The sequence below is a fragment of the Heterocephalus glaber genome, unplaced genomic scaffold (assembly GCF_053883595.1).
Source record: "Heterocephalus glaber isolate CG9 unplaced genomic scaffold, H.glaber_assembly_v1.0 deba00001457, whole genome shotgun sequence".
Classification (NCBI taxonomy): Eukaryota; Metazoa; Chordata; class Mammalia; order Rodentia; family Bathyergidae; genus Heterocephalus; species Heterocephalus glaber.
The window spans coordinates 14,282,694-14,295,264 of record NW_028258305.1 but is presented as its reverse complement, the minus strand read 5'-3'; the positions used below and the strand labels follow the sequence as shown (position 1 = coordinate 14,295,264).

Here is a 12,571-nt window from a genome sequence, read left to right as displayed (position 1 = left end):
GTAGAACTTACTGTTTTCATTTAACTGATTTGGTACCATTTTATGGCATGGTATTATTGGCCTCCTGTATTTTAGCTTATGTTTTTCCTATGGTTTGAATGTATCTCCTAAAAGTTGAAAAATTAACCCCCAGATTGATTTGTAATGGTATTTGGAGATGAGACCTGTGGGAGGTAATTAGGTTCTGATGGGTGGGGGATGATGGCATTCAGGGCTTTATAAGAAGAAGAGAGCCTTTAGCTAGTGTGATGGTTAAAATTGTCAACTTGACTGGCTTGACAGCCTTCTTGAGGTTAGCAGAGCAGACTTCTGAGTGAGTCTGTGTGGGTTACAGTCGTATGACTTGGGAGGTGTATCTGGTTTCTGATGCCTTCCTCTCTGGCTATTGCCCTGTGGTGTTTCCCAGCCACCAAGAAGTGAGCAATTTTGCTCCACTGTGTCCTTTAGCCTTTGGAACCAGCTGATAATGGACTGAAATCTCTGAAACTGTGAGCCAAAATAAACCTCTCCTCCTTCTAAGTTGAAAGTGTCAGGTATTTTGTACCAGCAGCTGGATAGCTGACCAATACAGGTAGTGTGCTTGCTCTGTCTGGCCATATGATGTCCTCCACCACATTATGATACAGTAAGACTGCTCTTCATCACACACCAGATGCCAGGTTCTTGGAATCCACAATAGTGAGCCAAATAAACTATTCTTTTTTTTTTTCTTGGTACCAGGGATCAAACTCAGGACTTTGTGCTTTTGAGGCAGGCGCGGTGCCACTGAGCTAAATCCCTGGCAAAATAAACTATTCTTTATAAATTACCCAGTCTTGGATATTTTGTTACACCAACAGGAAGACTAAAAAGTCTCAAACCTTTTTCTGACTTTTTTCTTATAAGGCCAAGAACATCTCATGTATTTGTAGATTGTTTTAAAAAGAAAGATGAGACCAATTCACATCCTTTTCATTACTTCGGACAGTAACTGTTCATCCACACCCAAAACTTCTGATGTTCTAAAGCCTTTTATACCAGGTCATGGAGATTGTATTATAAAGCTTGAGGTAGATGAAGAACTGAGAAAGCAATGTCATGAATATAGAAAGAAGTTCCAAATGGCCAATATGGGCCTTCTGCAGGCTTAGTCACTGGGATTTTGCAGTATCTTCCCAAAGGTTGGCTGTGACCCCTATTTGAAAACAGGCTACTTTTGAACACAGTAGATTCATAGGTTTACCTGGGGCAGTTTTACGAGAAATGCTTGGGTGTTTGAGGGCCACAGTTAGTTGTTAATGACGTCAGCATCTTCAGCTTTCAAGGTCTGATTATCTCTACCCAAATCTTCTAACTTAGGCAAGGAAGGCACCGGTTTCTATAGGTAGGGCAGAATGACACGGTGTGCTAAGCATTTTCGTTAAACAATGGCAGCACTGCACTTGAACAAACAGAAGCTATTTGAATAAAAAGGAAAACTGAAGTGGGAAACTTCAGTTGAATCAAGTGCTGCAGTGCAGGGAGGATGTCGGCTACAGGTACACTCTAGGACCCGCGCAAGAGAAAGTTTAAGGGGGCAGTGGTGACTAGCTCCACTGATCTCGTCAACAGGGACACGTCCGCTGGCCGCCTGCCCGCCTCAGTCACCGCAAAGGCAAAAAGGGTCAGCCGTCGCCGTCGATCAGCCCACATCTCCTAGCTTGGAGAACCGCAGGCCCGACGGACGCTCACACCGGCCTCTCCACAGCCCCCGTGGGCGCGCGGAATCCTGGTACCTGTAGTCCTCCCGTCGCATGCCCGATACCAGCCAGAGCAGATGGGACTACATCTCCCAGGATGCATCGGGCGAAGGGCCCGCCAGGGCGGGGAGAGGGAGGAACAGCCCAACCTTGCGGGCGTCGCCGTTTCCTAGCGCCCGGATCTCGCCTAGTAACCTGGCGACTGGGTTCCCGAAAGCTGCACGGTGGCCCCGCCCCCGGGCCCCGGCTGGAGGAAGAGCTAGTCTCCCGCGGCGCCCCAGTGACGAAGCCCATCCCCGGGTGCGGGAGGTGGGGAAGGGAGGGCGGAGGATTTCGCTCGCCGGTGCGGGATCCCTACGCGCCGGGGGCTCCCGCGGGCAGCAGAGGTTAGAGGCGGAGAGAGCGGGGATGCTTCGCGGGAGAGGCAGGGTCGGGAATGGGAGGAGTGCGGGCCGGGGTGTCCCGGGAGGAGTGTGTGTGTTGGGGGTCGATGTCCTCCGGGGTCCCGCGGGCAACCCTACGCCCTGCCAGGCAGAAGGCCGGGCTCGGGAACCCACGAAACCCCGCAGTCAGCGCAGACCTTCCTGGGGAGAGGCACACGATTTTTGCCACTTGTTAATTATTTAATTTCTTTTGAACCAGGAGCGTTTGTAGGTAGCTCTCTCCTCCCTCTCCCTACGCTAGTGCTGGTGTCCTCCGATTCAGAAAATCTTTGATGACGCTTGCGATTGGAGTTGCTGATTAGGGAGAGCTGCTAAGTTCTTCATGGTCTTCTAGGGGAAGAGAAGGTTCAGAAAGGATGATAGCTAATTGGAGCATCTGAAAAAAATGACCATTGCATATTCGCCCTGGCTTAATAGGGAAACAGCAAATGTTCTTTCAAATCAGATCAGCAGCTACTAGCCAGCAGCGTTTAGAGCGCATTTGATATTATTAAGGAGATGGATCTGGAGGGAATAAGGGGGAGTAGTTGACAATTTAAAAAAAAAAAACTTGGGTTTAGTTGGGGGACAATTTTCTTGGACTGGGTGACTTATGCCAAAAAAAAAAAAAATCTATTTCTTTTTTTCCTCGCTGTCACATCCTGGATAAAGACTGCCAGTTTCGGATCCAAGGACGGTGATGGCCAAGCTTACTCGGGCTGCCTGTCAGATCAAAACTGTCACAGAATAAATCCAGCTGCCTGCTGCGAAGCCCGCCCCCCCCCCCCCCCCATCGCAAACTTAGCGAACTGAGTGATCACTGACTGGCTATGCAGATCTTCGGTTTAGAAGGCGGGGTGACCCCCCCGAGGGCCTCTCCCGGGGGCCAAAGCCCTCAGGTTCAGTGAGGCCGGCCCGCGCGGGTGCTGGCGCCCCCGAAGCCGCCTCCCCGGGAGAGAGCGGGGCGTCCTGTAGGGTCTGGCGGCCGCGCACCGGCTGCGGAGCCTCGTCTCCCGCGGCGGCGGCGGATGATGGTGGCGGCCGGCGCGCTGCGCTGTGCCTGTGAGTCGCCGCGGAAATCTGCGCCGGGCGCTGCACGCTGAGCCTTTGCAGGTCCGCCGCAGCCGAGCTTGGGAGAGCACAGAGCCGGCGCAGGGGCCACCGACCCGCGCTGCGCGGGGGGGCCGGGGCACGAGTGGGGTCGGCTTATCATGGCGGATCGGACGGCTCCTGGCTGCCAGCTCCGGCTGGAGTGGGTGTACGGGTACCGGGGTCACCAGTGCCGCAACAACCTGTACTACACGGCCGGCAAGGAGGTGGTCTACTTTGTGGCTGGGGTCGGGGTGGTGTACAACACCCGCGAACACAGCCAGAAATTCTTCTTGGGACACAACGACGACATTATCAGGTAAGGGGGTGAGGTGGGGCGCCGGGAAGGTAGGGTGTGGAGGATGAAAGGGTGGGAAGAATGACCAGCCAGGCTTTCCCAGGGTCAGATCCAGTGGCCCCATGGAATAAAGGATTCTCTCCGGAGCCGCATGGAATTACGGAAGGGCTGCTGGTTGTGGGGCTAGGGCAGAAACAGTGTGTGTGTGTGTGTGTGTGTGTGTGTGTGTGTGTGTGTGTGTGTCGGGGGGGGTGTGCAGGTGGGGAGGGAGAAGTGTCTTTTCTGTTTATCCCTCCGGAAGGCTTCTAAATCTCCACGGAGTTGAGCGTTCTGATGCTTTTTGGTGTTCATTCCTGCTACAAGTGGAAGGACTGGGTAACTATCAAACACTTCCTCTTGTAACTAGGTAAATGATAGGATGTACTGTGGGTATCATCTTCAGGAGGCTTCTCAGTATGTTTCTCAGCAAGCAAGAGGATTTTTTTAAAAAAAATCGAAAATAAATTTTCTAATTTGGAATCTTCATCCCAAATGCTTTGGACCTGAGAAATTTCTGCAGTGGATGGAGAATTTCTTCTCTAATATTTCACTTGGCAGTGTTTTAACGCTAAAAGCATATTCACAACTAAGTGGATGCTTCTAAAGCATCACTGAGGTTATAAAAGGCTGGCAGCTGTTGGACCACAAAATCCTACCAGCCAGCACATAGAATGATCAACAGTGGTGGAAGGTCCATGGAATGAGGGAACTCCACTGGATGAACAGCCATGTTAGGGGCCCTCCCTCTTAAACTGAAGGGGCCATATGTTGATTCTTGGTCCTGTTCTATCATATCTGGACTAGACACATTTTCTCCCAGCTCTTCTCAGCTTCTTGCTTGACCAAACGAGGTGTGGTCCAGATGCTCTTCACAGAGAATCCCTTTCTGCTGTATGCAGTTAAGATTTCCATGGTGTGGAAGCCTCCACTCAAGGGGAAGATGACTTGCTCAGGATGGACTACAACTGACAGAGACCATATTTATACCTTGCAAACTTGTGTGTTTCGTTGTTGCAGAACAACTTCTATCACATTTTCAGAATATTACCACTTTTGCACTAAGTTTGCTTTTCATAATGAAACAAGTGATTAAGCGGTCAATAATATCAATAGTAGTCAAGATTAAGTGGTCAGTTAATGTCAATAGTCCTAATTTTTCAGTGGGGAGAATGATACATATATGTATTTTTTTAAAAATGCTGGGAGCTCTAATGCTTTCAAGATTTGTAAATTCGACATGTAAATTTTTCTTCACATTACATTAGGCAAAACAGCATTTTCCTTCCCTCTGTGAGATGGTAATGGTTGTGATTGGGGCATCCTTATTTAGGTCTGTCCTACAGATTTTACTTCTCTAATTCCCAGGCTGGTTAGTAAAGTCACAGGTGCAGATGATGAATAGTGACTCATGAAAAGGTTAGATGTTTAAAAATTTAAACCCATTGTGTTTTTGCACTGTCAGTCTTAATGCAGTACTTTCCATTACAACATCAAAATAAGATGTAGTCCTTTGGGGGAAGGGAGAGAGTGGCAATTAAACAGAAAATTCCCTGGAGTTAAATGATATTAATGTGACAGCTCACTGAACTACTTTGAGGATTTGAACTCTTAATCATAATTCTTTCTCTAATAGAGGAAAAATTAAATGAACTGTTGGAACCGAAGATGGGAAAGGGTGAATTGCAGTAAACCTTTGTTGTGACAAGCAGCTGGGGCTGCTGACCCCTGGCTTGGGTGGTTAAACATTCAGTTTGAAGAAGAGGAGTATGAAGTCCTGTGCGTAACTAGATTTGCAGGGAATCCTAATTGATGAAGAGAAAAAAAAGACAGTTTATCTTCTAATCTGTTTGTTAAGGTGATTGTGTTCAGTAGTGACATAATAGCCTGATTTCAGAAAAAGGACAATTTATTGCTAAATTCTCCACAATATTTCTTTGGGTCTGAGCATGTACAGGTGAGCAGAGTTCTCTAACCTCCATGTGTATCTTTGGAAAGTGGAAATGAAATTAAGTTCAGTGGATTAAAAAACACAAATCACTGGTTGTTATGCAATTAAAACTGATAAAATTGGAATTTTTATGCTGTTATTATCCTTTATCTTATACTATATATGGTAAAGAAAGTGTACAAACCACAGTACACAATCTTTTATCTTTATCCATTTCAATTCATTTCTCCATATCCCCGTATACTACTGTTTTTCCTCCTGAAATATTGAAGTTTGTCACTGGATGGGGAAGACTATAGCTAAGGTCTTAATGCAAAAATACTGTTTTTTTGAGTCATTACATGAATATTAATGCTTCTAACTTTTTTCTTTTTGGTACCAGTTATTGAACTCAGGTCCTTGTGCTTGCAAGGCAGGCGGTGGAACCACTGAGCTAAGTCCCTGGCCCACTGCTTCTATCTTTTGATTCTATCAAATAAGATAGTCCAAGTAATTGTCCACTTCATACTTAGCTTTTGCATTATTTTGAAAGATATATTCATGTGCATACTTTTCCTACTGTTTTGCCTTTTGTGTAGCTTTATCTAGAGTATTAGCTAGGAAGCCGCCCGACAAATATTGATAACACACTCCATTTTATAAAACTATGTGCTCCCTGAAATCATGGTGAACCTTAATAATGCTGTAGGATTTGGCAGAGCTCATTAGAGCTCAGCATATGTGTTCTCTTGCTTTGACTGGCTGTGTATTTAAGTCAGATTTTAAAAAATATGGATATGTGGGGCATAATGTGATTTATTGGATGTGGAAGCTTAGTTTTATTCTCTTGAATGATTGCCTTTCCATGCACATAACAAATTAGAGAATGATGCCACATTTTAGCCCCGATAACATTGTAATGGGACAAATAAATACCTAAAGCAGCATTTGCTATTGAGCTAACAACAGGAGTAAAATCATGGCTTAAATACCATACAGTAAAAGGGAGTAGCTTAACTACTAACTTGATTTCTACTTCAAGTAGCAGAATGTGGTGTAGCAAGGGAGTAAGGGAAAGAAAAGGTCATGAACACATTCACTCTCTTTCACCTCCCTTCCATTTTTACAGTGATTCCAGTTAAGATCTTTAGGTCCTCATCTGAGTCTCTGTATTGCTTTTGGAGAGTTCTTTGTTTCTATTTTCTTTCCTATCTTTTGGCTCTTTATTGCAAGAGAGGTTTATCTGCACTGCTGCTTTAGGGGAAAGAATACTGACTTTGACATCACATACACATGAGTACAAATCCCACTCTGTCATTTACTGGAGGCATGTGTGACCTTTCACAGTTTTCTTTATGAAATGAGGGTGACAATATCTAAATTGCAGAGTTGTTGCAACTATTAGATATATTCCAAGGATTTAGTGTAGGGCCTGGCTCTTAGCCGATGCTCAATAAATGTTATTTGCAGTAGTAGTACATATATATATATCTATATATCTATATATCTATATATCTATATATCTATATATCTATATATTTTTTCTTTCCAGTGCTGGGGAATGAACTCAGGACCTTGTCCTTGTGAGGCAGGCATGGTGCTGATGAGCTAAATCCCCAGCCCTTAGTACCTATATATTAAACATCTATACACCAAAAGTAAAACAACGATTCCTCATTTTGTACAAGCAGAAGTCCAGACTCTTTACCTTTCTGTTTTCTCAGGCTTTAACTTACCATTCAGTCCTTATTTTCCATTTAAAAAATTATAAATTTTTTTCCATTTACCATATAATACAATTGTTTTTTCTTCCTTGCCTTCATGATATATCTTTCCCTTCCACCTTCTCCCTCTGTTCAGCCTAGGTCTGCTACCAATTGAGCAACTTTCTCATCTGTGAAATAGCTTCTAACTTATAAAATGGGGTTTATACGTATCCACTTTATAGGTTATTGTAGAAATTACATACAAGGTTCCCATTACAGGGACCTAATTGTATCCATATCCTGCAAGGTTCCCTGTTCCTGTCTCACTTTTGGCTTGAGACCTTTTACCATCCTCAGACAAAGCAAGGGATGCCAAGTACTCCTGAAGTTTTGGTTCTTTTGTGACCAGTGCTGCTCACTCACAAGTATCTAGTGCTGTTTTCTCATTCTGAATGTTTTTATTTGTAAGTGTATATGAGCTCCTTGATGCTGGGAATGAATCTTAATATAAACAGAGATAACATTTCTTGAATACCAGAATCAGAGCTAAATGTGTATACAGATTCATCTCATCCATCCTTTTAACCACCCTTTGAGGGAAATAGTGGTGCTGACCCAGGCTACTGTTGTTGTTGTTGAGGCATCTAAGGCACAGAGAGGTTAAGGGTCTTGCCCATGGTCAACATCTAGAAGATTGTAGACTGGGAACCAGAATCCCAATCCACTGGATTCCAAAACCCAAAGCTATTGCTTCACTGTTTTGTGCCTCTTATTTTTCTCAGTCTCCATGCTTCCTACTACTGAGCATGTCCCAGCCAGAACTCAGTAAGTTTGTTCTTTTTGTAACTCTATCTTCTGTTGGTCTATAAAACTTGTGCTTTATTCAAGCGTACTGGAAGCAGATTGCTAGAACTCAGACTAGAAATAGAATCACATTCAGATTCACTTTAGGAACATCACCAGTTTTGATACAGTGACCAGAAACAGTGATCGACTAGAGGCATTTAACTTAAAAAATTTAAAAAGCCAGAATCCTGACATGGCTAAAGTAATCTGGTACTGCAAATACAATTGAATTTGTTGGATTTGAAGAGAGCCATCTATGAGCCATGGTTGAGCCTGGAGAATTGGATAAGCAGGTATACATGAAGACCTGAAGACATGATTTTATATATATATATATATATATAAATAAAATATATATATTTTTTATGGTACCGGGGATCGAACTTGGGACCTTGTGCCACTTGCGAGGCAGGCACTGGAACCACTGAGCTAAATCCCCGGCCTATATATTTTTAATCTCTTGATCAGGTTGAATAAAGGAAACAAGGGGGTAACTATAAAGAATTCAGTCCATATTGAGTGCCTGGTCTCTACCAGACACTTTATGTATATATTTTCTCAATGAATTTCTCTTTCCTCACTCTGAGAGATAATCTCATTTTACAGGTATGGGTTTGAGAGGGAACTATATTCAAGTAAAGTCATTCAATGGGATCATCCCACTGTTCCTTGGATCTTATTCTGCACACTGGCTAGAGCATGAAGTAAAAGCTTTTGATGAAAGCTTATGGTCTACTAATAAATGTTCTTATTGTTATTATTCATTTTATTTTTATTAAGATTTATATATTATGTAAGGTTGGATACATTTTATTCTTTCTCATTGGTTTATTCATCAAATACTCATGTTACCTATAAAATGTGCCAGGTAGAGGGGATGCAGCTGTGAACATCACAAGGTTCTGTTCCCTTGAAGTACCTTACATTCTGGTGGGGAGGCCACCAGTGAATGAGAAAGGAAACAAGGTAAATACAGTAGTGCCAAGAAGAGAATGATCCTGGAGGGAACTGGGTTGGGTGGAGTTGTTATGTGAAGGAACTTAAATGAGATTTCCAGATTATCTGGGACCTGAAGGGTAAGAAGGGACAGACAGTTGGAGATGTGGTGGCAGAGGAGAGAGTGGGTGGAAAGGTGCTGGGGTGGAAAAGAACTTGGTGTGTTTAGAATTCTACTATAGATACATAGAGAAAGGTCAAGGTCATCATAATTCTGACCCAGGTGATTAATGCCTTTGGGTTTTGATACCATATGTCCTAGATTTCCCAGGACAATCACAAATACTCTATCCATCTATTGTCATGAATACATTTTTTTCTTATCACATCATAAATCTCAATTTTTAACTTAGAAATATGACCATGTTTTTATTTGAAAAATATGGTTGCCATATAATGGGTTACTGCTTTCAAACACTGCTCTGAATGACATTATTTTTAGAAGGAATTATTTCAGCCCCACCAACACCAATGGTTTTATAGATAGATTACAGTGAAAAATGGTTCATGGCAGCATTTCTAAGCAGGGTTGTCCTAGGGCCTCTTCAGTCCTCAGGGATGTGGATCTGAAAACCTTTGCAATAGAGGTGACATTTTTGCCATCAAGAAAAGAAAGGGAAGCTGCTGGGAAGGCAGACTTACTGGCGTCCTTTCTAGGGCTTACTTGTCTGACAGTAGACTGGAGCCATCTGGAAAGTAATCCTTAGCCCGTGGTCTACTTTCCCTCAGCTGCCAGACTCTTTTGTAAGTTAACTTGAATTTGTCATGTGTGAGTTGGTCCCAAATATAAAGTTTTGAGCGCAAACAATTCTCAAATATCACTGTGCATAGGGGCCACCTGGGCACTTGCAAAAATGCAGATTCTGTGACTATAGGTCTAGAGTGAAGCCTGACATCGTGCAGCTCCAAGCAGCTTAAGGGAGATACTGCTGCTATCCACAGCCCGCATTTCCAACAGCAAGATTTTAAGGAATGAATTTGTATATTTCAAGCTCAGTAGACGAGTGTTTTTCAACCAAAAGATATTACAAGCTAGTGAAATAGTCCCTTAATAATATATGTATGTTTCTATGATACTTATATTTATTCTTAAATTAATGGAGTATTTCTTTCATTGGGCTGGCTGGCCCCTAGCCCAGTGTTTCTTCTTTTCCAGGAAGAACCATCAGGAACTAGGTAGAACATGTTAAGGAGATGGTGAGCCTATCCCCCTGGGCAGTGGGAGAGTGTGTCCAAAGTCTGTGTGGGCAGATATTTTCTAGTCTCAGAGTGGAATTGCTGAGTAATATGGTAAGTCTATGTAGAGCTTTTGGGTGAATTGCCAAACTGTCTTCCAAAGCCACACCATTTTTCAGTCCCATCAGCAATATATGAGAGTTCCAATTCCTCCACATCATTGCCAATACATGTTATTATGTTATTGTCTGCTTTTTTAAAATTACAGGCATCATGTTGTATGTGAAATGGTATCTCATTGGGATTTTAACTTGCATTTTCCTAATGATTAATGATATTGATCATCTTGTTATAAACTTATTGCCATTTGTAAATCTTCTTTGGAGAAATGTCTGTATTCAAATCCTTTCCCATTTTTGAATTGATTTATCTTTTAATTATTTTAAGAATTCTTTATTCTGAATGTATCTTTTATGTAATATATTACTTAAAAATATAGTTGTTTTTACTTTCCCTTTGAAGCATGAAAGTTTTAAATTTTGATGATGTCCAATTTATTTATTTTTTTGTTTCTTGTTATTTTGAAGTGTATCTGTAAAAAATCACCTAATCCAAAATTATAAATATTTATCCATGTGTTTTCTTCAAAAGTTTTATCATTTTAGCTCTTACATTTAGTTAGATGATCCATTTTAAGTTAATGTTTATATATATTGTGAGGTAGGATTCCAACTGCATTCTTTTGCATGTGTTTACCTAGTTGTGCCAACAACATTTATTGAAAAGACTGTTTTTCCCCCATGGAATTATATTAGTTGCCCACAGGCATTGAATTCTGTGAGCAGAGGGCTCATTCCTCCTACATAGAAAGTGTTGAATATTTGGGGATCCAGAAACAGAAGCAACCTTTAAAAAGATTAATCCAGAAGTAATAGAAGTCAGAGGCCTTGGTTGCTGTTCTGTATTTGTAAAGATGATGTTAAATCTTATGAAGGATGCATAGATTTATATATTTGTGGAATAGCACCATTTAAACTTTGAGGAACCACTGTAGTGTTAGTGACTGCTGGTTTAGGGGCCAGATGCAGTCTATACTTTGGATTTGTTTACTCCCAAAGGTTCTTGCTTTTTAAATATTGTTTTACAGACTTTAGCCTTGGTGCTGGAGATGGGTATATTGAGCCAGCTAAGGGGGAGATGGCATGGAAAGTGAAGGAAGTTGTGAGAGAGGCTTTGCCCCTTTATTAGTTCATTCCTTTCTTCCCCCAAAGGAGGGCAGGCAACTGATGGCTTCAACCCAGGAGCTGAAGGATTCTGGGAATATCCGCTAATTTTCTGCCACTTTCTTTCCCATCACACTGAGGGAAGGAGTAGCAGGCAGCTTCTACCTCTTGCAGGTGAAAGAAGCTCCCTTTGGACTGGTAGTACATAAATAGACTGGTCAGAGAATTATTCTAGGGCTGTTGAGAGTATCTAATTTTGTGTGTGGTGCTGGATATTGAACTGAAGGCCTCATGTATTCTAGGCAAATGCTCTGCCACTGAGCCACACCTCCAGTCTTTATTAAGAATTATTTTAAATCCATGAACTTCCTTTTTTAGTTTAACTGATAGTCTGTGTTCATTTTGAATTGATAGTATAGGTAAGACCCAGAAATAATGGGATGTCTTTTAAGTAAGGAATCATTAGTTGTAAGAAACTAAAACTTTTTTTGAAGAAGCACAATTAGGGAGGGGATTATAAGGTGACGAGAAAATCTTTTGGGCCTCAATTACAGGGAGTGTGGCTGCCTCTTGAGCACTGCACGGATGCCAGGCAGCTAGTCTTTTCCTGTTTCTTTCTCTTGCTATGACCTAATGCATCACAGGGATTTGCATCTCTGCTACTGTCTGGATAATACATGCTTTGTTTTTTCTGACTTCAGACTCATTTAACTTAGTGATTCATTTTGTACATGGTACCTCCTATGCCCCCAAATCTGTCTCAGTCCTTCAGTACGCATGCCTATTCAGCTTTGGGTCTACAAAGCCAACTGAATCAGAGAATCCAGTTGATCTAGCATGGGTCTAGACAACCACCCAATCTAATCAATTGTAGCCTGGAGGTTGAGACCATATTTGTAAGGGCTTTTTAAAGGAAGAGCATATGCTAAGGACATCTGGACTGAGGAAGAATGAATGGCAACTCTACTACAGGAGATGGACTGGAAGAGAAGGAGGCAAATGATATCTTGATGCACAGAAAAGGGAAGGACAGTGATGAGGAATACTCAAATTGAGGACAAGAAAAGGGAAACAAATGGGGCTTAAACTTGAAATATGGGTGATGTAATATATTGTGGAATTTTCTGTTCT

The 12,571-nt window shown here is 42.4% G+C and overlaps 1 protein-coding gene across 5 annotated transcripts in view; it reads left to right on the top strand.

Annotated features, from left to right (window-relative positions):
- The first annotated feature begins 1,867 nt into the window (after positions 1-1,867).
- Eml6 (EMAP like 6) overlaps positions 1,868-12,571 on the top strand; it is a 294,345-nt gene continuing 283,641 nt past the window's right edge. For 3 of the 5 annotated variants that reach the window (XM_087216379.1, XM_004867282.3, XM_087216377.1), the window contains exons 1-2: positions 1,871-2,104; positions 2,813-3,548. In XM_087216379.1, the coding sequence (XP_087072505.1) occupies positions 3,352-3,548 (197 nt within the window). In that variant the 5' untranslated portion in view covers positions 1,871-2,104; positions 2,813-3,351. Of the gene's footprint in view, positions 2,105-2,158; positions 3,549-12,571 lie in introns of those variants that run through there. The other 2 variants (XM_087216378.1, XM_021246312.2) reach the window with 2 other exon arrangements.